At 42.5% G+C, this 27,638-nt stretch overlaps 6 protein-coding genes across 7 annotated transcripts; 3 read left to right on the top strand and 3 right to left on the bottom strand.

Moving 5' to 3' along the window:
- The first annotated feature begins 184 nt into the window (after nt 1–184).
- On the top strand, nt 185–16,996 carry LOC115012508 (hemoglobin embryonic subunit alpha-like). 2 transcript variants are annotated; one of them, XM_029438154.1, is made up of 3 exons: nt 185–324; nt 16,466–16,673; nt 16,852–16,996. In XM_029438154.1, exons 1-3 carry the CDS (start codon nt 227–229, stop codon nt 16,978–16,980), a joined length of 435 nt encoding a protein of 144 aa, XP_029294014.1. In that variant the 5' UTR covers nt 185–226; the 3' UTR covers nt 16,981–16,996. The 2 variants fall into 2 exon arrangements, with proteins under 2 accessions (XP_029294014.1, XP_029294015.1); XM_029438155.1 differs by lacking the exon at nt 185–324 and adding an exon at nt 16,015–16,371.
- Nucleotides 6,252–6,992, bottom strand: LOC115012509 (hemoglobin embryonic subunit alpha-like). Its single transcript, XM_029438156.1, is given in 4 exon segments — nt 6,252–6,396; nt 6,576–6,677; nt 6,679–6,784; nt 6,879–6,992. Coding segments are annotated over 4 exon segments (435 nt in total). The 5' UTR covers nt 6,977–6,992; the 3' UTR covers nt 6,252–6,267.
- On the top strand, nt 9,366–10,198 carry LOC115012505 (hemoglobin subunit beta-like). Its single transcript, XM_029438152.1, has 3 exons — nt 9,366–9,561; nt 9,745–9,967; nt 10,059–10,198. The coding sequence occupies exons 1-3, from the start codon at nt 9,470–9,472 to the stop codon at nt 10,185–10,187; spliced, it is 444 nt and encodes a 147-aa protein (XP_029294012.1). The 5' UTR covers nt 9,366–9,469; the 3' UTR covers nt 10,188–10,198.
- Nucleotides 12,769–13,592, bottom strand: LOC115012507 (hemoglobin subunit beta-like). Its single transcript, XM_029438153.1, has 3 exons — nt 13,407–13,592; nt 13,001–13,223; nt 12,769–12,910 (listed from the first exon to the last, which is right to left on the bottom strand). The coding sequence occupies exons 1-3, from the start codon at nt 13,496–13,498 to the stop codon at nt 12,782–12,784; spliced, it is 444 nt and encodes a 147-aa protein (XP_029294013.1). The 5' UTR covers nt 13,499–13,592; the 3' UTR covers nt 12,769–12,781.
- A 2,542-nt stretch (nt 16,997–19,538) lies between the features above and the next one.
- LOC115012024 (hemoglobin subunit beta-like) lies at nt 19,539–20,354 on the bottom strand. The gene is made up of 3 exons (XM_029437422.1): nt 20,178–20,354; nt 19,772–19,994; nt 19,539–19,681 (listed from the first exon to the last, which is right to left on the bottom strand). Exons 1-3 carry the CDS (start codon nt 20,267–20,269, stop codon nt 19,553–19,555), a joined length of 444 nt encoding a protein of 147 aa, XP_029293282.1. The 5' UTR covers nt 20,270–20,354; the 3' UTR covers nt 19,539–19,552.
- A 2,148-nt stretch (nt 20,355–22,502) lies between these two features.
- LOC115012085 (hemoglobin embryonic subunit alpha-like) lies at nt 22,503–23,484 on the top strand. Its single transcript, XM_029437534.1, has 3 exons — nt 22,503–22,859; nt 22,954–23,161; nt 23,340–23,484. Exons 1-3 carry the CDS (start codon nt 22,762–22,764, stop codon nt 23,466–23,468), a joined length of 435 nt encoding a protein of 144 aa, XP_029293394.1. The 5' UTR covers nt 22,503–22,761; the 3' UTR covers nt 23,469–23,484.
- The last annotated feature ends 4,154 nt before the right edge of the window (nt 23,485–27,638 follow it).

The raw sequence follows: 27,638 nt of genomic DNA, 5'->3' as shown, positions 1-27,638 counted from the left end.
GCTGAAATATACTGAATGCTGTTACCTGTAATCTTTATGACAATAATAATTTGAGGTTTGGTTCCAAAGCCACAGTATCTCAAACAAACTGCGAGCCCATCACGTGGGACCGCCTTACGCCTATTTTGGGGGAGGTTCCGGGTGTGTCCATTCTCTGTCTCAAGCATAAAAACCCTCACAGTTTGGGCTGATCACGGCATTCAGCAACACTCATTCAAGCAACAAGATGACCACTCTCAGTGTTAAGGACAAGGACACAGTCAAAGCCTTCTGGGCTCAAGTGTCTGGAAAGGCGGAGGAGATCGGCACCGATGCTGTGGCCAGGTAAAGATGACAAAAACTCACTGACCTGCGTCACCCCCCCCCCACACACACACACACACACACACACATACACATGGCCACCATGTTCCCCAACGAATTCACCCCTGAGGTCCATGTGTCTCTGGACAAATTCCTGGCTTCTGTGGCTCTGGCCCTGTCTGAGAAGTACCGATAAACAGCAGGAGAAGAAGACAGAGACTGCAGCATGAGATACATTGCATAATGAGTAATAAATGCAATCATGCAAAAAGCAAAGCAATTGTTGTTTTCTGGTTCTTTTGGGATGATTTGTGTCAACTGTGAGAGAAGATCAAAAGTTACATCTACCGCACAAAGCAGACTTAGAAAATCATGCAAGTTACCAAACACCTTGATGGATGGATGGTGTCACTGAAGCGTACGGGGAAATGTACTAAACTGAACAGTGGAGCTCTCTACGGGAGGACGGCGGCAGCACCAGCAATAAATACACTTCATTATTCAAGCTCTGTCTGCCCCTTTTCGCCTCCCATGCCTCCAGCTGTTCACAAAAAAGTACAAAAATGAAGCGAGCCGCTCTCAGAAGCTCAGAAACTGGACCTCTTATATGATTCAACTGCGGACCTTTAGTCGGCCACGGGAGCTAGGCTCAGCCGCCTCTTCTCAGTGCTCCGCACCAGAGGACAGGCCTCGACCGACTTTCCCGGAACTTTGCTTTTAAACTTAATCCCCTCGGACCCTCCGTCTAAGATAACCACTAGGGTAAGACCTTTTAACAAAGTCGAGAATCACCGACAACTCAAAAACGTTCACAGAAAGTCACCATCAGATAAACGTTTCCCAGCATCAATGCAACACAATGCAATGCAGTCAGCTCTTTGACACTTTGCGAGAATCCAACTACATATAAGATTTTCACCGATGCCCTGGGCACGTGGCCAGTTTCGGGTTTAAGTGTCCCTATTTGGTGATACAGGTTATCTCACCCTATGTGTCCTATATGGCGTGTGTACAATATTTTGGAATATCAGTAGTGTGTCAGCCGTAGTATGGGAACTGGAGCTTACCTGCGGGGGCCGCAGCGAGGTCCCGCGAAAAGACTCTTCCTCTCGGGGTCTCCGGTCCTCTCAATTGAAGAAAAGGGGAAAGAAGGACTCCGGACAAAGGCTTTCTTAAGTTTTCACCATGCCTTTTCAAATCAAGGTTATTAAAACTGTAATACGAAGAATCAAATTAAACAAACGGTTTACAATCTGGAAGTTATTTAAGTGTCTTACTCCAAGTGTTTGGTTATTGGAAGTCCCGTTATCGGTTCAGGTTCATTGGTGGTCCATTTGGTTTCTCTCTATAGATAGTGTGCAAACACGTGACAAAACTGTGTGAGGTATGCGTGCGGCGCCATTTTGGATGATATACAAATCAACAATGGTGTCTAAAGCGAACAACAACAGCAATACAACTCCGACTTCTTCTAAGTATTGTGACTCTCTGGAGTCCTCTGCAAAGGGAAGATTCAGAGAAAAAGTCAACATTTGCGGCCTTGACCCGTACACGCTAAAGCCGTCAGATTATATTGAGGATTTAGATTCATTACCGCCGATTGAATATCCGGATATTGTGAACTACCTTGTGCTACAAACGTTGTGGGCAACCAACGCACAAATGAAGGTATACAAGAGCTTAGATGATTATATGTTCTTTGTTTCTGGCTGGGTTGGTAGTCTTCTTACCAAACCAGTGAAAGATGACAGGGTGCTCGTCCATGCCCGTGTGAATCACTCTCAAAGAGCTCGAGATACACCGCTCAAGCCGTGGTTTGTGAGTGAGAAGAGCGGCGATGTTATCCTCGCACACTGTGATTGTATGGCTGGATTAAGCGAAGCATGTTCTCACATTGTTGCTTTGCTTTTCGCAAGTGAAGTAGTCTCAAGAATAAGCCGAACAAAAACATGCACAGAAGAAAAGAGCAAATGGCTGCCATCACATGTAAAGAGAGTGCCTTATTTACGATATGCGATATGGATTTTACCTCGGCCAAAAAACACTTGGTTGTGAGGTGAGAGACGGCAAAACACCTAGTCAGTCCAGAGGTAAAACGAGAGCAAAGCTCGTGGCTTCATCTAATGAAGATATTGAGAAGTTTTATTCTAGCATTGCTGCTTCTGGTGTAAAAGCTGCAGTACTAACTCTTGTTGCACCCTACAACGAGGACAGAAGGCATCCCTAAACCATTGACCATACTTCACAGCGATGAATTCATGGCTATGAATTATGTGGATTTGTTAAGTGCCTGTGAAAAGATTTCTATTTCCATAACAGAAACCAAACTACAGGCTCAATCCAGAGTTTGGTTCAACCAGCGTGCTGGAAGAATTACAGCATCAAAATTGAAAGCAGCCTGCCACACAGACCCAGCAAAACCCTCAAGGAGTTTAATAAAGAGTATCTGCTGTCCAGAAGCACACAAATTCACATCTTCAGCTAAAAAAATTGTTATTTTCATTAGATTTGATTTGATTTGATATTTCCCAACATTTTCTCCCCTTAACACTAAATAGAATCATATGAATGTAAAGTTTTGCAATTATTACAGATTGTTGCATCTGAAAAAGCATCACTAATTTGATCACTAATTAATTTTTCTTTCTTTCTTTAGATGGGGTTGTACACATGAAAGATTTGCAAGAGAAGCATATGAAAGAAAGATGTGTGGAGCCCATGAGCACTTTGTTGTGTCTGACGGTGGTCTCGACATTAATCCCCAGTGGCCTCATCTTGGAGCTTCACCCGATGGAATGGTGAATTGTGATTGCTGTGGTACTGGATGCTGCGAGATAAAATGTCCATTTTGTTATAAACAATCAACAACATGTGAAGCTGCTAGTCAAAGAAACAGCTGCTTAATTGAGATTGACGGCAACATATCACTGGATCACAAACTATTATCACGTACAGGCACAGATCTTCATCATTGATGTGGAATACTGTGAGTTTGTGATTTGGACTGAACAGGATGTTCATATTCCACGCATCTATGCAAATAATGTATTTTGGGAAGCAGCTGTAGCCAAGGCTTCTAAATTGCACACTGTTGGTGTACTACCAGAAATATTAGTAAAATGGTACACCAGGCCTATTACACTTAATGTAGAAGAAGAAGAGGAAGAAGAGGATGGTGAAGGTGGGCCCTGGTGCTATTGCAGAGAAGACATTCAGGGAAGCCAACTCATTGGGTGTGACAAGAACAATTGTAAAATTGTTTGGTACCATATGAAATGTCTGAGAATTGACCTAGCTCCAACAGGACAGTGGTACTGTCTTGTCAGGCTGATCAATAAATGCAAGTACATGTATGTGTAATTTCTTTTAATTATTTCAATGACGGTGTCAATAATAATATTTCAATGAAAGGACACTAAAATTCTGACAAAACATCTTTTAAATATGAAAAATACAATATGTTATGCAAAATGTTGCTAGCATGTCACACATTACTTGTATCAATATTATTGCAAAGGAACAATTGATGGAGATAAATTACACAATGCACAACAAACTTTAGCAATCTTATCAATTGGTGACAAAGATTGTCCAGGCTTAGCAGTAATAGTGTCTATCAGTAAGATACTTTGCAAAATGACATACCTGCGCCTAACTAAACCAATTACACGCTCCACATGTATTCTTACAGTCGCTATCTTTCTTGTTTGTTCAACTTCAATTGCTGACAACTGGCTTTTTCCACGTGTAAATGCAGGATGTTCAGGGATGCTCCGTAAAGACCAACACTATCAGCAATGTCAAACCCCCTGTCAGCTAACACTATATCCCCTGGAGTTAACTTCTCTAAAATCCCATAATTTTCAGTTCAGTGTTTGTCACTAACCCGCCCTCCCCAGGCTTTAGAAATGAATGAAATTACACCTTGTGGGGTAACACCGATAAGAAATGTTACAGTGTTATGGAGCTTATAGTTTGACCATGTAACTGCTCTAGCTATGAGACTTGATGGCCTGTTGGTAAAGACTTCAAAACAATCAATAATGACTGATACACGGTTCCCAAAATTCTGTTTGAAGACAGCTGCCATGTTTTTTTGTAGGTTTTCTCTATCAGGCCACAACATTAAAAAGTCCAATCTGACACTCAAGACATCAATCCATTTGTCAAATACTCGGCATGCTGTAGACCTAGATATTCCAAATCTATAGCTCAAATCTTCCATGCGCATGTTAAGGCGTAGGTGCATGAGTACTAAGAGGAGTTCTTGAAACTTTGTTAGAGAGTTGAGCCTGAATAAACAAATCCACCACAGGTTTTGATCTGTGAGAATTTCATTGTTTGAATCTGGTACATCTGTTCAACAAAAAGTAAACATGTATTAGTAAATCTAAAATAACAATTTCATTAAATATATTTATCAGCACATGCTTTTAAACTTAGGGACTTTATATACATATATTGTAAACATCTTACCTGGCGAAGTTGATACACATTCTAGATCGAGTGTATTCAAAGATACTGAGACATGGGCTGCTTCTAATTTTGCTTTCTTGGCAGATCGTTCCTTCGTCCTGCTGCTTCTTGATGCTGCGAGATGAGCATTCGTCCTGATCTTTTCGTGTCCTAATTTTTGTGTTGGCGCCCAATCTGGGTTTGTTTTATCATAAAGCTTTGCCGCTTCTCCTGGTGACGAGAAGTAAGTTCTTACAGTGTTCGGGTATATCATAAGCACAAATGTTTAACGTAAACCTTGAAAACATAGCTTTAGCATGAGCTCTTACCAGATATAAAGTGGATGCCACACACACGGGTGAATTGTGCTTTTTCTTCTGTTAAATCCTCACGAGTTATGTTGCTAAACCAGCTTACGGTGTTCGGTAGACAGAAATTCATCCCTGTTTTGTGGATCGTTGTTTTGGAAGATTTTAGGAAATCTAAAGAACTGTTTCTCTGTGTCATGAGTAGCGTTATTACCACAATTATACACTGCGCACAAGGTTGGCATTTTCTTTCAATCTTAAACGTTTAAATGCAAAGAAAATTACGAAGCATTGCAGCAACTCACACGTGAAGTGACTCAGTCTTGGTTGTGTATATCATCCAACATGGCTGACTTACGGGTTGGGACGTAAGCGGGACGTCACATGCACACGATCTATTCTAGCTCCAGCGGCTAAAGTTTTAGGTTTCCGTTTTGATTTCTCCTGAAAATGCAACTGGTGCTTTCCAACGATTACAATTGTATTACAATGTTTACAATTCTGTAACTTCATCGATCTCTAAAAGCTCTTAGTTAGTTCATTAAAATTAAAAACTATGTTGTGTTTTCTACTTTTGTTTTCTTTTTAACATCAGGGCTTTAACTCGGGATTGGTTCATTCTTGATTACCCTGCCGATTGTTCTGTATATCAATACATTAAACGTTTAGTCTATAAAATGTCAGTAAAAAGGCTGAAGTCTTCAAATGTCTTGCTTTGTCACAACACCACATATTTCACAATAACATAACACAGAGGATGGAAGCACATTCTGACATTAGAGAATCCAACTTGAATCCAACCTTTTTCAAGTTTTGGCCTAAAAAATAACAATAATAATGTTCAAAGTAGTTCACAATGCATTCTTTATAGATTGACTATTGTTGCAGCTCTAATGTTAATCTAATCCTAAATTTCCCTCGGGATGGATAAAGTATCTATCTATCTGTCTGTCTGTCTATCTGTCTGTCTGTCTGTCTGTCTGTCTGTCTGTCTGTCTATCTGTTAGGTGTACACTTGACTTGCATGATTTCTAAGTCTGCTTTGTGCGGTAGATGTAACTTTTGATCTTCTCTCACAGTTGACACAAATCATCCCAAAAGAACCAGAAAACAACAATTGCTTTGCTTTTTGCATGATTGCATTTATTACTCATTATGCAATGTATCTCATGCTGCAGTCTCCGTCTTCTTCTCCTGCTGTTTATCGGTACTTCTCAGACAGGGCCAGAGCCACAGAAGCCAGGAATTTGTCCAGAGACACATGGACCTCAGGGGTGAATTCGTTGGGGAACATGGTGGCCATGACCACAAGGATGCAGTGGGAGAGAATCTGTGAAAACAAGACGGTCACACAGATGTTACATACATGGACCCATCACACATGGAGGCATTATGTGCACGCTAATAACACATGGACCTGTTGCAGGTCTGGAAACCTCTCAACAGCCTAAGTTTGAGGGACACTCCGTATAACATTTCAGGCTGTTATCTTGCACTTTGGATCTGCACCTTGAAGTTGGCAGGGTCCACACGCAGAGTGAAGGCATGCAGCTCACTGAGGCTTGCAAGACCTGCTTTCAGGTCGTCGATTTTGGCCACAGCCTCTCCAACTTCCCAACATCACAGTCACTCCGTGCTTCCTCACAGCGGGAGAGTTGGGGCTCTGGTCCTTCCAGTGGGAGAAGTAAGTCTTGGTCTGCGGGTACACCACAAGCATCCTGAAGAAAACAAAAAACAAAACAGTTAGCGAGTGCGTATTGAAAATGATTTTATCATTATTGACGCAGGTCAGTGAGTTTTTGTCATATTTACCTGGCCACAGCATCGGCGCCGATCTCGTCCGCCTTTCCAGACACTTTAGCCCAGAAGGCTTTGACTGTGTCCTTGTCCTTAACACTGAGAGTGGTCATCTTGTCGGTTGAATGAGTGTTGCTGAATGCCGTGATCAGCCCAAACTGTGAGGGTTTTTATACTTGTATCAAAGCATGACACACCCGGAACCTCCTCCAAGATATGCTGCACGAGGCGTGTTAGGTTGCAGCCTCCATCAGATAAAAAAACATCTTCTCATGGTGACCCTGGAGCTTTTTTGAATTTAATACGATCTTTTGAAATGATCTGCATTCATGTGTACTTTAGAAAATCCAATCTAAATGTTCCACTGCCACAGTAGCAACACTACAGTGGGAACATAGTTTACTCAGTTACAAGTAAAAGTCTTGCATTCAAAATTGTTCTTCAGTAAAAGTACATAAGTAGTAGTATCACAATATATTTAAAGTAAAAGTACTCATGGCAAATGGCCCATTGCAGAGTCATAAACCTATTCTATCACTGGGTTATAATTATTGATGTGTACATTGTTAGTAAACATGGGGATCATTTTAAATACTTTGTATACTACTGGGTAGCTAGATCTATTAATCATAATTGATGAGTTGATTTATCTTTTGTATTAATAATTTGCATCTGCAAAATAATTTGTAACTAAAAGTGTCAAATAAAAGTGAGTAAAAGTACAATGGTTTCCTCCATAATGTAGTGGACTAGAAGTAGAAAATAGCATGAAATGAAAACACTCAAGTAAAGAACAAGTACTTCAAAATGGTACTTAAGTAGGCTGAAGTACTAAAGTGAATGTACTTAGTTACTTTCCACCAATGCACTGAGAACCGCTAACTGCTGAAATGTGATCTAAAAGTGCCCCAGCATCACGGCAGGACCATCGGTTTCAACTTTAATTTCATATTCACAGTGTGTGATAATCTTTTTACTTCATATTTAAATTGTATATTAGATGTAGACTCAGTGGCGTAGCTAGGCCTATGTCAAGTGGGCTTCATTTATGTGTGGAAAGGGGTTAACGCTATACAGATATTTTAAAATATTGTTTCCAAAACACCCCAAAACTCCCTTTCATACTTTACAATGTAATCTACCGGGCACTAAGACCCTGGGGAAAAGGGTCCCGCCACAGACTGTATGGGTGTAGCACAGCTTTGATATCATGATGGATATCTGTAACTTCTGACGAGTCATGCTGGAGACGAGAGGTTGACATTTTGGAAGATGCACTGTGTGAAATCGTAAGAAGTTATTAATATGTGTTAGCTCCTTAACTTTTAATGACTCTAGGAAAGGGAACAGTGTAGTAACATTAGGTCTTCTATGTTTGTTGGTGTACTGTCAGTAGTCAATAGTAACAGGCTAGCTACAGAACGGCTAACGTTTGTTCACTATGGAAAACAATCGTAAGCAGGAAAGGGTGAATAGCTATTCTAACTATCATAATCTGCCAATGTTCATTGATCAGATGGATATAAGAAGAGTCCTAAGGAAAGGTGGCAGCTCTGCCACAGGGAAGCAGCAGCAAAGAACAAGTGATGTTGGAGCCAACAGTGTGATGGAGGTTAGTTCAGGTCGAGGAGTAAATGAGCAATGTTTGGATTAAATTCTATAATTAGATCTAGCATCTTAATTTGCTCTCAAAGTGCACCAGATGCATACAATTCACTTTAAAATGTTTTAAAAAATATGCACGGGGGAGCATGCCCCCAGACCCCCCTAGAGGATGTGAAGTCCACCCTACTCCTAAGACATGTCTACATGACTAAGGCCAGGTAACATGGACCTGGTTAACATGTCTAATATATTGACGACGCACCAGCACAAAACACTACGGGTGTGTAGTGGCTTTGCTCAGTGCAGAACTCCCAGACTTACTTATCCATCATCATGCCGTCTGAGTTCCTTTAATGGTAATTGTACTACCATGCAGGTGCACACAGCTCCACCTCACCTCTGGGCTAAACCCACCCAAACTTCAAAACCTAGCTACGATGCTGGGAGCTGTCCGAGGTACCCACTGTTTTCCACACTGATGTATTCAGCTGTTATTGTGCCATCATCGGTCTCTGGGTAACAAACTGGCCTTGTGCTCAGATCTCAGTCATCTGTGTGCATATATCAGGCTGTGACTCTCTGCCAACCAATTACACCTGTGAGACCAAAAGAGACGGATACAAAGGGAACAATAAGCCTCAGTAAAGATTGCAAACAGTCTTCACATCAGTGCCTTTTATCCGTCAATTTTATATGAATCACTGTGGATCTGGGCCCTTTAGGCCTGCTTGGCATCGTTGGATGGCTGCGCTCTGTGGGGCTGTGAGGGGTGACTTAACGGCCAGACAGGAACTACTTCCTCTATCTCAGAGATAATCTAGGCGGAGCACATACGCCCTTCTTTTATCATTTTTATAAATCCATGACACAGTACTTGTCCGGCACACGGCTCAGCCAATCGCGTGCTTGTGGGAGGGGAGCAGGGTGGCTTTAAAAGTCACATCTGATGCCGAAGAGCTCAGGATCTACAGACCTGCACAGGACAACTTAGAGCCAGCAACATGGTTGAATGGACAGACTTCGAGCGCACCACCATTCAGGACATCTTCTCTAAGTTGGACTTTGAGGTGGTGGGCCCTAAAACTCTTGCCAGGTGAGTCTTTGACATTTTGCGTCCACAACTGTGTGCTTGAGACAACATATTTGTGAAACCCTCCACTAACTTTAAGATAAGGATTTGTGCACAATGTGTTTCAGTCAATCACAAATGTAAATGTTCTTGGTTCAAATATGTCATCTTCTAATCTAACCCTGTAACATGTATGTGTTTCCACAGGTGTCTGATCGTCTACCCCTGGACTCAGAGGTATTTCGGAAACTTTGGAAACCTCTACAACGCCACTGCGATCATGGGAAATCCCATGGTTGCAAAACACGGAATAACGATCCTGCACAGTCTGGACCGGGCTGTGAAGAACATGGACGACATCAGGAACACCTACGCCGAGCTGAGCGTGCTGCACTCCGAGAAGCTGCACGTGGACCCCAGCAATTTCAATGTAAAGTCGTGCAGCTAATGTAACTATTCATATTCCACGATGAGCAACCTTTCATGATTGTTGATGTTTCCTGATGCTTGTTGTGTTGCAGCTCCTGGCTGACTGCCTGACCATTGTGGTTGCTGCTCATATGGGGAAAGCCTTCACTGGTGAGATGCAGGCAGCTTTCCAGAAGTTCCTGGCCGTGGTGGTGTCCTCCCTGGGAAGACAGTACCATTAGAGCTGCAGCACAAGACCTTCACATGCTGAGCATTTGTTTAAAAACTGTTTTGTCTCAAAAGCAAATAAAACAATAAGCAAATCCAACAAGTTGTTGTCTGTAAATATCTCCAAAATACATGAAAAATAATGTATTTGAAATGAAAAATATGAGACTGACCTTTAGACACATGATGAGGATCAACAGCGCTGATGAAATGTGGCAAAAGTGGATGAATGGATGGATTACTTTAACCATTATTATTGTTATTTTTTAGGTCCAAAACTTGAAAAAGGTTGGATTCTCTAATGTCAGAATGTGCTTCCATCCTCTGTTTTATGTTATTGTGTAATATATTTGGTGTTGTGACAAAGCAAGACATTTGAAGACGTCAGCCTTTTTACTGACATTTTATAGACTAAACGTTTAATGTATTGATATACACAACAATCGGCAGGGTAATCAAGAATGAACCAATCCCGAGTTAAAGCCCTGATGTTAAAAAGAAAACAAAAGTAGAAAACACAACATAGTTTCTTATGTTGTCTCTTTGTAGAAATCTTGACATTTAGTTGAAATCAACATTTTTTCTCAGAATATAGAAATAAATGTACTTGTTTAGTCAGTTGTGTGACAGCTGTCAGTGATGACAAATAACTTTGTGTTAATTAAGATTATTATTTTTATTATATTATAATGAACAACACTTATTATTAATATTATTATTTTTATTATATTATAATGGACAATACTTATTATTAATAATACAAATATTTATAATAAAAAAGAAAGACAAAAACTATTAAACCTGACGCTGAAGTTTCATCATGAGCATTTAATAGCAACAATATATTTCCTGTCTTGAGGAAACGTGTCGTTCACCTGGCGAGAGTCTCAGTTTCTGAGCTTCTGAGAGCGGCTCGCTTCATTTTTGTGCTTTGTGCACAGCTGGAGGCATGGGAGGCGAAAAGGGGCAGACAGAGCTTGAATAATGAAGTGTATTTATTGCTGGTTCTGCCGCCGTCCTCCCGTAGAGAGCTCCACTGTTCAGTTTAGTACATTTTCCCCGTACGCTTCAGTGACAGCTGTCAGTGATGACACATAACTTTGTGTTACTTAAGATTATTATTAATTGTATTATATTATAATGAACAACACTTATTATTCATATTATTATTTTTATTATATTATAATGAACAACTCTTATTAATATTATTATTTGTATTATATTATAATGAACAACATTTATTATTAATACAAATATTTATAATAAAAAAGACAAAAACTGTAGTAAACCTGACATTTTCCTTTTAAATTCTACTTTACTTTTTATCTATTCAAGTGACAAACTGAAAGTTTCATCATGAGCATTTAAAGGCAACAATATATTTTGTTGACCAATACATTTATACAAAGGCAACATATCCTCTGTAATAATAGCAACAATTACAGCAATAGTACTATAATTAAAAGGTTGCTTCATTTTCTATTTATATAAATAATAGGTGATGATGGTTCATCTTTATCTGGTGTTTTTTTATCTGTAATGTTAATGTCGCCACATTTCATCAGCGCTGTTGATCCTCATCATGTGTCTAAAGGTCAGTGTTATGACCCGGCTCGGCAAGGGAAAAGGGAATAACATACAACCAGATGGTTATGGTTAAATACAATTTATTTATTAATATAGTAGTAACAATTAGCAATCAATTGCTATACAGAAACAAGACGGACCACAGGGAAGGCTCTTAACATAAGAGCAATGAGGCGTCAAAGCCAAACTAACGAAAATAAACCCCAACCTAAACAATTCTAAAACAAACTCGGGGTGAAAACTGGATGAATACAAAATACATAACAAGGCATAAACAGCACCGGAGCACCTAGCGTGCTTAACAAATCTCTCTAAACAGCTTGTTCCACAGGCTGACGAGCAAACTGTCCCAAACTAAAGAATGGGAACAGCTAACGACGAAACACAATATGCCATGAACAATATACAACGTTCAATATGCTCTATATCCGAGTGCGACAATCTCAAACACAAACAGAAATGCATATGGCTGTCAACACCAGCAGCCTCGACTGTAGAGCTGGCCAAGCATTAGTAGTCTTCTGGTCTCTCCAGTGTGCTTCGGATTGGTGGACCAGAACAGGTACGCCCAATCACAACCGCTCTCCGCCAAGGTGGGAGGAGAGGTATCGCTGCAGCCAATCAAGGGAGGGGGGTCACACATCCAAATCTGCATACATAATAGGGAAACAAAAGGTGCATGCATCCACAGAATAGTCCCCGCAGATAAATAAAGCAGACGGCATTGGCCGCGGCCGAAACAGTCAGTCTCATATTTTTCATTTCATTTTTATCTTTATCTGGTGTTTTTGATCTATAATGTTAATGTATCCACTTTTGCCACATTTCATCAGCGCTGTTGATCCTCATCATGTGTCTAAAGGTAGTCTCATATTTTTAATTTCAAATACATTGTTTTTCATGTATTTTGGAGATATTTACAGACAACAACTTGTTGGATTTGCTTATTGTTTTATTTGCTTTTGAGACAAAAACAGTTTTTAAACAAATGCTCAGCATGTGAAGGTCTTGTGTTGCAGATCTAATTGTATTGTCTTCTCAGGGAGGACACCACCACGGCCAGGAACTTATGGAAAGCTGCCTGCATCTCACCAGTGAAGGCTTTCCCCATATGAGCAGCAACCACAATGGTCAGGCAGTCAGCCAGGAGCTGCAACACAACAAGCATCAGGAAACATCAACATCATGAAAGGTTGCTCATCGTGGAATATGAATAGTTACATTAGCTGCACGACTTTACATTGAAATTGCTGGGGTCCACGTGCAGCTTCTCGGAGTGCAGCACGCTCAGCTCGGCGTAGGTGTTCCTGATGTCGTCCATGTTCTTCACAGCCCGGTCCAGACTGTGCAGGATCGTTATTCCGTGTTTTGCAACCATGGGATTTCCCATGATCGCAGCGGCGTTGTAGAGGTTTCCAAAGTTTCCGAAATACCTCTGAGTCCAGGGGTAGACGATCAGACACCTGTGGAAACACATACATGTTACAGGGTTAGATTAGAAGATGACATCTTTGAACCAAGAACATTTACATTTGTGATTGACTGAAACACATTGTGAACAAATCCTTATCTTAAAGTTAGTGGAGGGTTTCACAAATATGTTGTCTCAAGCACACAGTTGTTGATGAAAAATATCAAAGACTCACCTGGCAAGAGTTTTAGGGCCCACCACCTCATAGTCCAACTTAGAGAAGATGTCCTGGATGGTGGTGCGCTCGAAGTCTGTCCATTCAACCATGTTGCTGGCTCTAAGTTGTCCTGTGCAGGTCTGTAGATCCTGAGCTCTCCGGCATCAGATGTGACTTTTAAAGCCACCCTGCTCCCCTCCCACAAGCACGCGATTGGCTGAGCCGTGTGCCGGACAAGTACTGTGTCATGGATTTGTAAAAATGATAAAAGAAGGGCGTATGTGCTCCGCCTAGATTATCTCTGAGATAGAGGAAGTAGTTCCTGTCTGGCCGTTAAGTCACCCCTCACAGCCCCACAGAGCGCAGCCATCCAACGATGCCAAGCAGGCCTAAAGGGCCCAGATCCACAGTGATTCATATAAAATTGACGGATAAAAGGCACTGATGTGAAGACTGTTTGCAATCTTTACTGAGGCTTATTGTTCCCTTTGTATGCGTCTCTTTTGGTCTCACAGGTGTAATTGGTTGGCAGAGAGCCACAGCCTGATATATGCACACAGATGACTGAGATCTGAGCACAAGGCCAGTTTGTTACCCAGAGACCGATGATGGCACAATAACAGCTGAATACATCAGTGTGGAAAACAGTGGGTACCTCGGACAGCTCCCAGCATCAACACCTTGGATAGAGATTTCTAAATTTAACTGCAGAACGATCACCTGAACCATTTCCTTCTGTGCAGTGCAAACAGTAGTTACTAAGTTTTTATTTCTTCATCCATCATTAAAATCAAGCAGTACGTCAAGGGAAATTTCAATTTCAATGTCAGTTGTGAAAGCTGTATTCAGATTTATTTAAGTTATAATATATCCTTAATGTGTATATGCTTATAAGGTGTCTTTAATTCCTTAGTTTGTCTCAGTACCTGCTCACAGTTCATATGTCTACACAGGGGCGTAGCTAGGTTTTGAAGTTTGGGTGGGTTTAGCCCAGAGGTGAGGTGGAGCTGTGTGCACCTGCATGGTAGTACAATTACCACTAAAGGAACTCAGACGGCATGATGATGGATAAGTAAGTCTGGGAGTTCTGCACTGAGCAAAGCCACTACACACCCGTAGTGTTTTGTGCTGGTGCGTCGTCAATATATTAGACATGTTAACCAGGTCCATGTTACCTGGCCTTAGTCATGTAGACATGTCTTAGGAGTAGGGTGGACTTCACATCCTCTAGGGGGGTCTGGGGGCATGCTCCCCCGAGCATATTTTTTTAAACATTTTAAAGTGAATTGTATGCATCTGGTGCACTTTGAGAGCAAATTAAGATGCTAGATCTAATTATAGAATTTAATCCAAACATTGCTCATTTACTCCTCGACCTGAACTAACCTCCATCACACTGTTGGCTCCAACATCACTTGTTCTTTGCTGCTGCTTCCCTGTGGCAGAGCTGCCACCTTTCCTTAGGACTCTTCTTATATCCATCTGATCAATGAACATTGGCAGATTATGATAGTTAGAATAGCTATTCACCCTTTCCTGCTTACGATTGTTTTCCATAGTGAACAAACGTTAGCCGTTCTGTAGCTAGCCTGTTACTATTGACTACTGACAGTACACCAACAAACATAGAAGACCTAATGTTACTACACTGTTCCCTTTCCTAGAGTCATTAAAAGTTAAGGAGCTAACACATATTAATAACTTCTTACGATTTCACACAGTGCATCTTCCAAAATGTCAACCTCTCGTCTCCAGCATGACTCGTCAGAAGTTACAGATATCCATCATGATATCAAAGCTGTGCTACACCCATACAGTCTGTGGCGGGACCCTTTTCCCCAGGGTCTTAGTGCCCGGTAGATTACATTGTAAAGTATGAAAGGGAGTTTTGGGGTGTTTTGGAAACAATATTTTAAAATATCTGTTTAGCGTTAACCCCTTTCCACACATAAATGAAGCCCACTTGACATAGGCCTAGCTACGCCACTGAGTCTACATCTAATATACAATTTAAATATGAAGTAAAAAGATTATCACACACTGTGAATATGAAATTAAAGTTGAAACCGATGGTCCTGCCGTGATGCTGGGGCACTTTTAGATCACATTTCAGCAGTTAGTGGTTCTCAGTGCATTGGTGGAAAGTAACTAAGTACATTTACTTTAGTACTTCAGCCTACTTAAGTACCATTTTGAAGTACTTGTTCTTTACTTGAGTGTTTTCATTTCATGCTATTTTCTACTTCTAGTCCACTACATTATGGAGGAAACCATTGTACTTTTACTCACTTTTATTTGACACTTTTAGTTACAAATTATTTTGCAGATGCAAATTATTAATACAAAAGATAAATCAACTCATCAATTATGATTAATAGATCTAGCTACCCAGTAGTATACAAAGTATTTAAAATGATCCCCATGTTTACTAACAATGTACACATCAATAATTATAACCCAGTGATAGAATAGGTTTATGACTCTGCAATGGGCCATTTGCCATGAGTACTTTTACTTTAAATATATTGTGATACTACTACTTATGTACTTTTACTGAAGAACAATTTTGAATGCAGGAATTTTACTTGTAACTGAGTAAACTATGTTCCCACTGTAGTGTTGCTACTGTGTCAGTGGAACATTTAGATTGGATTTTCTAAAGTACACATGAATGCAGATCATTTCAAAAGATCGTATTAAATTCAAAAAAGCTCCAGGGTCACCATGAGAAGATGTTTTTTTATCTGATGGAGGCTGCAACCTAACACGCCTCGTGCAGCATATCTTGGAGGAGGTTCCGGGTGTGTCATGCTTTGATACAAGCATAAAAACCCTCACAGTTTGGGCTGATCACGGCATTCAGCAACACTCATTCAACCGACAAGATGACCACTCTCAGTGTTAAGGACAAGGACACAGTCAAAGCCTTCTGGGCTAAAGTGTCTGGAAATGCGGACGAGATCGGCGCCGATGCTGTGGCCAGGTAAATATGACAAAAACTCACTGACCTGCGTCAATAATGATAAAATCATTTTCAATATGCACTCGCTAACTGTTTTGTTTTTTGTTTTCTTCAGGATGCTTGTGGTGTACCCGCAGACCAAGACTTACTTCTCCCACTGGAAGGACCAGAGCCCCAACTCTCCCGCTGTGAGGAAGCACGGAGTGACTGTGATGTTGGGAATTGGAGAGGCTGTGGCCAAAATCGACGACCTGAAAGCAGGTCTTGCGAGTCTCAGTGAGCTGCATGCCTTCACTCTGCGTGTGGACCCTGCCAACTTCAAGGTGCAGAGCCAAAGTGAAAGATAACAGCCTGAAATGTATACGGAGTGTCCCTCAAACTTAGGCTGTTGAGAGGTTTCCAGACCTGCAACAGGTCCATGTGTTATTAGCGTGCACATAATGCCTCCATGTGTGATGGGTCCATGTATGTAACATCTGTGTGACCGTCTTGTTTTCACAGATTCTCTCCCACTGCATCCTTGTGGTCATGGCCACCATGTTCCCCAACGAATTCACCCCTGAGGTCCATGTGTCTCTGGACAAATTCCTGGCTTCTGTGGCTCTGGCCCTGTCTGAGAAGTACCGATAAACAGCAGGAGAAGAAGACGGAGACTGCAGCATGAGATACATTGCATAATGAGTAATAAATGCAATCATGCAAAAAGCAAAGCAATTGTTGTTTTCTGGTTCTTTTGGGATGATTTGTGTCAACTGTGAGAGAAGATCAAAAGTTACATCTACCGCACAAAGCAGACTTAGAAATCATGCAAGTCAAGTGTACACCTAACAGATAGATAGATTAGCTTCCATCCTCTGTGTTATGTTATTGTGAAATATGTGGTGTTGTGACAAAGCAAGACATTTGAAGACTTCAGCCTTTTTACTGACATTTTATAGACTAAACGTTTAATGTATTGATATACACAACAATCGGCAGGGTAATCAAGAATGAACCAATCCTGAGTTAAAGCCCTGATGTTAAAAAGAAAACAAAAGTAGAAAACACAACATAGTTTTTAATTTTAATGAACTAACTAAGAGCTTTTAGAGATCGATGAAGTTACAGAATTGTAAACATTGTAATACAATTGTAATCGTTGGAAAGCACCAGTTGCATTTTCAGGAGAAATCAAAACGGAAACCTAAAACTTTAGCCGCTGGAGCTAGAATAGAGAGAAACCAAATGGACCACCAATGAACCTGAACCGATAACGGGACTTCCAATAACCAAACACTTGGAGTAAGACACTTAAATAACTTCCAGATTGTAAACCGTTTGTTTAATTTGATTCTTCGTATTACAGTTTTAATAACCCTGATTTGAAAAGGCATGGTGAAAACTTAAGAAAGCCTTTGTCCGGAGTCCTTCTTTCCCCTTTTCTTCAATTGAGAGGACCGGAGACCCCGAGAGGAAGAGTCTTTTCGCGGGACCTCGCTGCGGCCCCCGCAGGTAAGCTCCAGTTCCCATACTACGGCTGACACACTACTGATATTCCAAAATATTGTACACACGCCATATAGGACACATAGGGTGAGATAACCTGTATCACCAAATAGGGACACTTAAACCCGAAACTGGCCACGTGCCCAGGGCATCGGTGAAAATCTTATATGTAGTTGGATTCTCGCAAAGTGTCAAAGAGCTGACTGCATTGCATTGTGTTGCATTGATGCTGGGAAACGTTTATCTGATGGTGACTTTCTGTGAACGTTTTTGAGTTGTCGGTGATTCTCGACTTTGTTAAAAGGTCTTACCCTAGTGGTTATCTTAGACGGAGGGTCCGAGGGGATTAAGTTTAAAAGCAAAGGCCCGGGAAAGTCGGTCGAGGCCTGTCCTCTGGTGCGGAGCACTGAGAAGAGGCGGCTGAGCCTAGCTCCCGTGGCCGACTAAAGGTCCGCAGTTGAATCATATAAGAGGTCCAGTACCCCCGTCCCTCTCCCCTTACCTCGTAGCCGGTGCTGAAAAAACGTCTCGTGGCCCACACATGTCTTCAGGACAGAGACGAGACCAGTGGGCGGGAGTTTGATTAAGTATTGTTAAAGTAATAACGGAAGGTTTTGAGAGGGGCCTGCGGTGGTAACCGGACGAAAAGCGGACTGAAAACCCAGCCGGAAATGGACCTCTGTGGGCTAAGGGCCCGCTGGTAGCAGTCCGCGGTGTGTTCCGAGAGTACCACGGGCGACAGGTGCTTTTTCCTGTCTTGAGGAAACGTGTCGTTCACCTGGCGAGAGTCTCAGTTTCTGAGCTTCTGAGAGCGGCTCGCTTCATTTTTGTGCTTTGTGCACAGCTGGAGGCATGGGAGGCGAAAAGGGGCAGACAGAGCTTGAATAATGAAGTGTATTTATTGCTGGTTCTGCCGCCGTCCTCCCGTAGAGAGCTCCACTGTTCAGTTTAGTACATTTCCCCGTACGCTTCAGTGACAGCTGTCAGTGATGACACATAACTTTGTGTTACTTAAGATTATTATTATTTTATTATATTATAATGAACAACACTTATTATTAATATTATTATTATTTTTATTATATTATAATGAACAACACTTATTATTAATATTATTATTTTTATTATATTATAATGAACAACTCTTATTTATATTATTATTTTTATTATATTATAATGGACAATAATTATTATTAATAATACAAATATTTATAATAAAAAAGAAAGACAAAAACTGTAGTAAACCTGACATTTTCCCTTTAAATTCTACTTTTCTTTTTATCTATTCAAGTGACAAACTGAAAGTTTCATCATGAGCATTTAAAGGCAACAATATATTTTGTTGACCAATACATTTATACAAAGGCAACATATCCTCTGTAATAATAGCAACAATTACAGCAATAGTACTATAATTAAAAGGTTGCTTCATTTTCTATTTATATAAATAATAGGCTGATGATGGTTCATCTTTATCTGGTGTTTTTGATCTGTAATGTTAATGTTGCCACATTTCATCAGCGCTGTTGATCCTCATCATGTGTCTAAAGGTCAGTCTCATATTTTTCATTTCAAATACATCATTTTTCATGTTTGCATGTATTTTGGAGATATTTACAGACAACAACTTGTTGGATTTGCTTATTGTTTTATTTGCTTTTGAGACAAAACAGTTTTTAAACAAATGCTCAGCATGTGAAGGTCTTGTGTTGCAGATCTAATTGTACTGTCTTCTCAGGGAGGACACCACCACGGCCAGGAACTTATGGAAAGCTGCCTGCATCTCACCAGTGAAGGCTTTCCCCATCTGAGCAGCAACCACAATGGTCAGGCAGTCAGCCAGGAGCTGCAACACAACAAGCATCAGGAAACATCAACAACATGAAAGGTTGCTCATCGTGGAATATGAATAGTTACATTAGCTGCACGACTTTACATTGAAATTGCTGGGGTCCACGTGCAGCTTCTCGGAGTGCAGCACGCTCAGCTCGGCGTAGGTGTTCCTGATGTCGTCCATGTTCTTCACAGCCCGGTCCAGACTGTGCAGGATCGTTATTCCGTGTTTTGCAACCATGGGATTTCCCATGATCACAGCGGCGTTGTAGAGGTTTCCAAAGTTTCCGAAATACCTCTGAGTCCAGGGGTAGACGATCAGACACCTGTGGAAACATATACATGTTACAGGGTTAGATTAGAAGATGAGATCTTTGAACGAAGAACATCTACATTTGTGATTGACTGAAACACATTGTGCACAAATCCTTATCTTAAATTTAGTGGAGGGTTTCACAAATATGTTGTCTCAAGCACACAGTTGTTGATGAAAAATATCAAAGACTCACCTGGCAAGAGTTTTAGGGCCCACCACCTCATAGTCCAACTTAGAGAAGATGTCCTGGATGGTGGTGCGCTCGAAGTCTGTCCATTCAACCATTTTGCTGGCTCTAAATTCTCCTGTGCAGGTCTGTAGATCCTGAGCTCTCCAGCATCAGATGTGACTTTTAAAGCCACCCTGCTCCCCTCCCACAAGCACGCGATTGGCTGAGCCGTGTGCCGGACAAGTACTGTGTCATGGATTTGTAAAAATGATAAAAGAAGGGCGTATGTGCTCCGCCTAGATTATCTCTGAGATAGAGGAAGTAGTTCCTGTCTGGCCGTTAAGTCACCCCTCACAGCCCCACAGAGCGCAGCCATCCAACGATGCCAAGCAGGCCTAAAGGGCCCAGATCCACAGTGATTCATATACAATTGACGGATAAAAGGCACTGATGTGAAGACTGTTTGCAATCTTTACTGAGGCTTATTGTTCCCTTTGTATGCGTCTCTTTTGGTCTTACAGGTGTAATTGGTTGGCAGAGAGCCACAGCCTGATATATGCACACAGATGACTGAGATCTGAGCACAAGGCCAGTTTGTTACCCAGAGACCGATGATGGCACAATAACAGCTGAATACATCAGTGTGTAAAACAGTGGGTACCTCGGACAGCTCCCAGCATCGTAGCTAGGTTTTGAAGTTTGGGTGGGTTTAGCCCAGAGGTGAGGTGGAGCTGTGTGCACCTGCATGGTAGTACAATTACCACTAAAGGAACTCAGACGGCATGATGATGGATAAGTAAGTCTGAGAGTTCTGCACTGAGCAAAGCCACTACACACCCGTAGTGTTTTGTGCTGGTGCGTCGTCAATATATTAGACATGTTAACCAGGTCCATGTTACCTGGCCTTAGTCATGTAGACATGTCTTAGGAGTAGGGTGGACTTCACATCCTCTAGGGGGGTCTGGGGGCATGCTCCCCGTGCATATTTTTTTAAACATTTTAAAGTGAATTGTATGCATCTGGTGCACTTTGAGAGCAAATTAAGATGCTAGATCTAATTATAGAATTTAATCCAAACATTGCTCATTTACTCCTCGACCTGAACTAACCTCCATCACACTGTTGGCTCCAACATCACTTGTTCTTTGCTGCTGCTTCCCTGTGGCAGAGCTGCCACCTTTCCTTAGGACTCTTCTTATATCCATCTGATCAATGAACATTGGCAGATTATGATAGTTAGAATAGCTATTCACCCTTTCCTGCTTACGATTGTTTTCCATAGTGAACAAACGTTAGCCGTTCTGTAGCTAGCCTGTTACTATTGACTACTGACAGTACACCAACAAACATAGAAGACCTAATGTTACTACACTGTTCCCTTTCCTAGAGTCATTAAAAGTTAAGGAGCTAACACATATTAATAACTTCTTACGATTTCACACAGTGCATCTTCCAAAATGTCAACCTCTCGTCTCCAGCATGACTCGTCAGAAGTTACAGATATCCATCATGATATCAAAGCTGTGCTACACCCATACAGTCTGTGGCGGGACCCTTTTCCCCAGGGTCTTAGTGCCCGGTAGATTACATTGTAAAGTATGAAAGGGAGTTTTGGGGTGTTTTGGAAACAATATTTTAAAATATCTGTTTAGCGTTAACCCCTTTCCACACATAAATGAAGCCCACTTGACATAGGCCTAGCTACGCCACTGAGTCTACATCTAATATACAATTTAAATATGAAGTAAAAAGATTATCACACACTGTGAATATGAAATTAAAGTTGAAACCGATGGTCCTGCCGTGATGCTGGGGCACTTTTAGATCACATTTCAGCAGTTAGTGGTTCTCAGTGCATTGGTGGAAAGTAACTAAGTACATTTACTTTAGTACTTCAGCCTACTTAAGTACCATTTTGAAGTACTTGTTCTTTACTTGAGTATTTTCATTTCATGCTATTTTCTACTTCTAGTCCACTACATTATGGAGGAAACCATTGTACTTTTACTCACTTTTATTTGACACTTTTAGTTACAAATTATTTTGCAGATGCAAATTATTAATACAAAAGATAAATCAACTCATCAATTATGATTAATAGATCTAGCTACCCAGTAGTATACAAAGTATTTAAAATGATCCCCATGTTTACTAACAATGTACACATCAATAATTATAACCCAGTGATAGAATAGGTTTATGACTCTGCAATGGGCCATTTGCCATGAGTACTTTTACTTTAAATATATTGTGATACTACTACTTATGTACTTTTACTGAAGAACAATTTTGAATGCAGGAATTTTACTTGTAACTGAGTAAACTATGTTCCCACTGTAGTGTTGCTACTGTGTCAGTGGAACATTTAGATTGGATTTTCTAAAGTACACATGAATGCAGATCATTTCAAAAGATCGTATTAAATTCAAAAAAGCTCCAGGGTCACCATGAGAAGATGTTTTTTTATCTGATGGAGGCTGCAACCTAACACGCCTCGTGCAGCATATCTTGGAGGAGGTTCCGGGTGTGTCATGCTTTGATACAAGCATAAAAACCCTCACAGTTTGGGCTGATCACGGCATTCAGCAACACTCATTCAACCGACAAGATGACCACTCTCAGTGTTAAGGACAAGGACACAGTCAAAGCCTTCTGGGCTAAAGTGTCTGGAAATGCGGACGAGATCGGCGCCGATGCTGTGGCCAGGTAAATATGACAAAAACTCACTGACCTGCGTCAATAATGATAAAATCATTTTCAATACGCACTCGCTAACTGTTTTGTTTTTTGTTTTCTTCAGGATGCTTGTGGTGTACCCGCAGACCAAGACTTACTTCTCCCACTGGAAGGACCAGAGCCCCAACTCTCCCGCTGTGAGGAAGCACGGAGTGACTGTGATGTTGGGAGTTGGAGAGGCTGTGGCCAAAATCGACGACCTGAAAGCAGGTCTTGCAAGCCTCAGTGAGCTGCATGCCTTCACTCTGCGTGTGGACCCTGCCAACTTCAAGGTGCAGAGCCCAAGTGCAAGATAACAGCCTGAAATGTATACGGAGTGTCCCTCAAACTTAGGCTGTTGAGAGGTTTCCAGACCTGCAACAGGTCCATGTGTTATTAGCGTGCACATAATGCCTCCATGTGTGATGGGTCCATGTATGTAACATCTGTGTGACCGTCTTGTTTTCACAGATTCTCTCCCACTGCATCCTTGTGGTCATGGCCACCATGTTCCCCAACGAATTCACCCCTGAGGTCCATGTGTCTCTGGACAAATTCCTGGCTTCTGTGGCTCTGGCCCTGTCTGAGAAGTACCGATAAACAGCAGGAGAAGAAGACGGAGACTGCAGTATGACCTAACTCCGCAAATAATAAATGAATATACATGCAAAAAACCTTTGTTTTTGTGATGTTTTTAATATTTTGGTGTACATCAAAAGTCAGCTGTTGTTTAAACCTTTTCAACAAAACTCATGGTATTAAATGAGCAGAAATATGGGGAAAGCATATATTTTACTAATACCTTGCTAGAAACTCATGGATTTGAATAGATAAAGTCCACAAATGTCATCATCATATGATAACAAAAATAATAAATACAAATTATATATACAGCATATATTAATATGTGTATATATATATAATTTAGATGTATGTATATATAGATATATATATATCTATATATACATTTATATAGATATATATATATATGTATATATTTACAAATAGATACATACATATGTATAAGTATATATATTCCTCGAAACTATATATATATATATATATATATATATATATATATATGCTTCTTCTAAGCTATATATATAAAACACATAATATTTCTGTTTTTAAATAGAATAAATGCTATACAATATATTAAATGAAACATACAAATATATATATAATCTTTTTTCTTTTTTTTTAATTGTATTTAAAAACGGAAATATTATCCATCCATCCATCGTCTACCACTTATCCAGGATCGGGTCGCGGGGGCAGCAGCTCCAGTAAGGAACCCCAATCTTCCCTTCTCCGGGCCACATCCTCCAGCTCCGACTGGGGGATCCTGAGGCGTTCCCAGGCCAGTGAGGAGATATAATCTCTCCACCGAGTCCTGTGTCTTCCCCGGGGTCTCCTCCCAGCTGGACGTTTCTGGAACACCTCCTTAGGGATCCGGAGTAGGCAATTCCACCGGTTTCCTGCCATGGCCTCAGATTTTGAGGTGCTGATCCTCATCCCAACCGCTTCACACTCGGCTGCGAACCGATCCAGTGACTGTTGAAGGTCACAGACCATTGATGCCATAAGGACCACATCATCTGCAAAGAGCAGCGATGAGATCCTCAGGTCACCGAACTGCAACCCCTCTCCTCCACGACTACGCCTCGATATCCTATCCATGAAAATCACGAACAGGATTGGTGATAAAGCGCAGCACTGGCGGAGGCCAACATTCACTGGAAACGAGTTCGACTTACTGCCGAGTATCCGGACACAACTCTCGCTTTGGGCGTACAGGGATTGGATGGCCCTCAAAAGTGACCCCCTCACCCCATACTCCCGCAGCACCTCCCACAGTATCACCCGGGGGACCCGGTCATACGCCTTCTCCAGATCCACAAAACACATGTAGACCGGATGGGCGTACTCCCAGGCCCTCTCCAGGATCCTTGCGAGAGTGAAGAGTTAGTCTGTTGTTCCACGACCAGGACGGAATCCGCATTGTTCCTCTTCAATCAGAGGTTCGACTACCGGCCGAACCCTCCTTTCCAGTACCTTGGAGTAGACTTTACCAGGGAGGCTGAGAAGTGTGATACCCCTGTAGTTGGCACACACTCTCATGTCCCCCTTTTTAAATAGGGGAACCACCACCCCGGTCTGCCAACCCCTAGGCACTGTCCCAGACTTCCACGCAATTTTGACGAGGCGTGTCAACCAAGACAGCCCCTCAACACCCAAAGCCTTCAGCATTTCTGGACGGATCTCATCAACCCCTGCGGCTTTACCACTGTGGAGTTGTTTGACTACCTCAGTGACTTCCATCAGGGAAATTGACGATGATCCCCCATCAGTTTCCAGCTCTGCCTCTACCATAGAGGGCGTATTAGTTGGATTCAGGAGTTCCTCAAAGTGCTCCTTCCACCGGCCGATAACATTCTCAGTCGAAGTCAGCAGGGTCCCACCCTTGCTGTACACAGCTTGGATGGTTCCTCGCTTCCCCCTCCTGAGGTGCCGGATGGTTTTCCAGAAGCACCTTGGTGCCGACCGAAAGTCCTTCTCCATAGCTTCTCCGAACTTCTCCCACACCCGCTGCTTTGCCTCTGACACGGCAGAGGCTTCCGCCCTTCTAGTCCTTCGGTACCCTGCAACTGTTTCCGGAGTCCTCCCGGATAACATAAACCAGAAGGACTCTTTCTTCAGTTGGATGGCTTCCCTGACCACCGGGGTCCACCACGGTGTTCGAGGGTTACCGCCCCTTGAGGCACCTAAGACCTTGAGACCACAGCTCATCACCGCAGCTTCAGCAATGGAGGTTTTGAACATCGCCCACTCAGGTTCAATGCCCCCAACCTCCACAGGGATGTCTGAAAAGCTCCGCCGGAGGTGTGAGTTGAAGATCCCCAGGACAGGGGCTTCCTCCAGACGTTCCCAGTTCACCCGCACTACCCGTTTGGGTTTACCAGGTCTGTCCAGAGTCTTCCCCCACCCCTTGATCCAACTCACCACCAGATGGTGATCAGCTCCGCCCCTCTCTTCACCAGAGTGTCCAAAACATGCGGCCTCAGATCAGATGATACGATTACAAAATCGATCATTGACCTTTGGCCTAGGGTGCTCTGGTACCACGTGCACTTATGAGCATCCTTATGTTCGAACATGGTGTTTGTTATGGCCATTCCATAACTAGCACAGAAGTCCAACAACAAACGACCGTTCGTGTTTAGATCAGGGAGGCCCTTCCTCCCAATCACGCCTCTCCAGGTGTCTCCCACATTGTTTCCCACGTGTGTGTTAAAGTCTCCCAGCAAGACTACGGAGTCCCCTACTGGAGCCCCCTGCAGTGCTCCATTCAGGGTCTCCAAGAAGGCCGAATAGTCCGAACTGCGGTTTGGGGCATAGGCACAAACAACAGTCAGAGTTTTCCCTTCATAACCCGAAGGTGTAGGGAGACGACCCTCTCGTCCACCGGGGTAAACTCCAACGTAGCGGCGCTCAGCTAGTGAGTATCCCCACCCCGGCCCGACACCTCACACCTTGGGCAACTCCGGAGAAGAATAGAGTCCAACCCCTATCCAGGAGTACGGTTCCAGAGCCAAAACTGTGCGTAGAGGTAAGCCCCACCAGATCCAACTGGTAGCAATCCACCTCCCACACTAGTTCCGGCTCCTTCCCCCACAGAGAGGTGACGTTCCACGTCCCCAGAGCCAGCCTCTGCTGCCCGGGTCTGGTCCGTCGAGGTCCCTGACCATCACTGCCACCCGTGTGACAGCGCACCCGACTCCAGCGGTTTTTCCCATGAGTGGTGGGCCCACAGGATGGATGGATGGGAGGTACCACGCAGCTTCTTCGGGCTGTGCCCGACCGGGCTCCGTGGCAAACCCGGCCACCAGGCACTCGCTGTCGGGCCCTCCCTCTGGGCCTGGCTCCAGACTGGGGCCCCGGGCTTCCTCCGGGCAGGGTCTCTCCTTTCCTTTCCCTTTCTTTCATGAAGTCGTTTTTTGAACCATTCATAATCTGGCCCCTCGCCTGAGACCAATTTGCCTTGGGAGACCCTACCAGGAGCACTAGGCTCCAGACAACACAGCTCTCGGGTTCATAGAGACACACAAACCTCTCCACCACGATAAGGTGGTGGTTCCCAGAGAGGCGGAAATATTATGTGTTATGTATATAGTTTAGAAGAAGCATATATATTATCGTGGAATTCTGCCCATACAAACTAAACCAAAGGGTGGTGAGAAGTGAATTTCCCAGCTCCGGTATTGTAAATCCACTGCATTCAGCAAAAACAGTCATCAAGCAAAGGAAATACTCATCCACGGATTCATTGTTATTTTCTTTACATGCAGAGAGTCGAGTCAGATCAACCTTGTCCGGGAAGGCTTCTTTGATTGTTTTATAGATCTCCTCGACAATATTTCTGTAGTTGCTGTTGTCTGCGTGGCCCCATGTGGGGTTTGTTATCCGATATTCGCCCGTGCAAGGTCTGGCCACTTTAACAAGGTTTGTTGCACTTAATTTTTTGAGGAGAACTCTTCGTATCTCTCCATCAGTTGGTTGGAAGTCTTTGCAAAATTCCATAAAGGCCTCAGCTAATTTTCTTCACGAGGTGAGTGGGTCTGGCAGGCCCTCACCTGCGGTTCTCAGGTCTTCTTCTGTCCAGGGCCTAAATACCACAACAGGGCTTGCTGGTCCAGCTACGTTGACCATGGTCAACGTAGCTGGACCAGCAAGCCCATGAAGAACTTGGCCTTGCCCATGCTTCTGGTG

The sequence above is a fragment of the Cottoperca gobio genome, chromosome 8, assembly GCF_900634415.1.
Source record: "Cottoperca gobio chromosome 8, fCotGob3.1, whole genome shotgun sequence".
Classification (NCBI taxonomy): domain Eukaryota; kingdom Metazoa; phylum Chordata; class Actinopteri; order Perciformes; family Bovichtidae; genus Cottoperca; species Cottoperca gobio.
This window is presented reverse-complemented; position numbering and strand designations above follow the sequence as displayed.

Bases quoted from the DNA above. Each gene is read 5' to 3' on its own strand.
- LOC115012508 (XM_029438154.1), top strand. From the start codon at position 227: ATGACCACTCTCAGTGTTAAGGACAAGGACACAGTCAAAGCCTTCTGG. The intron at 325-16,465 runs GTAAAGATGACA...TGTTTTCTTCAG, and splicing joins GGCACCGATGCTGTGGCCAG to GATGCTTGTGGTGTACCCGC. The intron at 16,674-16,851 runs GTGCAGAGCCAA...TTGTTTTCACAG, and splicing joins TGGACCCTGCCAACTTCAAG to ATTCTCTCCCACTGCATCCT.
- LOC115012505 (XM_029438152.1), top strand. From the start codon at position 9,470: ATGGTTGAATGGACAGACTTCGAGCGCACCACCATTCAGGACATCTTC. The intron at 9,562-9,744 runs GTGAGTCTTTGA...GTGTTTCCACAG, and splicing joins GGCCCTAAAACTCTTGCCAG to GTGTCTGATCGTCTACCCCT. The intron at 9,968-10,058 runs GTAAAGTCGTGC...GTTGTGTTGCAG, and splicing joins TGGACCCCAGCAATTTCAAT to CTCCTGGCTGACTGCCTGAC.
- LOC115012507 (XM_029438153.1), bottom strand. From the start codon at position 13,498: ATGGTTGAATGGACAGACTTCGAGCGCACCACCATCCAGGACATCTTC. The intron at 13,224-13,406 runs GTGAGTCTTTGA...GTGTTTCCACAG, and splicing joins GGCCCTAAAACTCTTGCCAG to GTGTCTGATCGTCTACCCCT. The intron at 12,911-13,000 runs GTAAAGTCGTGC...GTTGTGTTGCAG, and splicing joins TGGACCCCAGCAATTTCAAT to CTCCTGGCTGACTGCCTGAC.
- LOC115012024 (XM_029437422.1), bottom strand. From the start codon at position 20,269: ATGGTTGAATGGACAGACTTCGAGCGCACCACCATCCAGGACATCTTC. The intron at 19,995-20,177 runs GTGAGTCTTTGA...ATGTTTCCACAG, and splicing joins GGCCCTAAAACTCTTGCCAG to GTGTCTGATCGTCTACCCCT. The intron at 19,682-19,771 runs GTAAAGTCGTGC...GTTGTGTTGCAG, and splicing joins TGGACCCCAGCAATTTCAAT to CTCCTGGCTGACTGCCTGAC.
- LOC115012085 (XM_029437534.1), top strand. From the start codon at position 22,762: ATGACCACTCTCAGTGTTAAGGACAAGGACACAGTCAAAGCCTTCTGG. The intron at 22,860-22,953 runs GTAAATATGACA...TGTTTTCTTCAG, and splicing joins GGCGCCGATGCTGTGGCCAG to GATGCTTGTGGTGTACCCGC. The intron at 23,162-23,339 runs GTGCAGAGCCCA...TTGTTTTCACAG, and splicing joins TGGACCCTGCCAACTTCAAG to ATTCTCTCCCACTGCATCCT.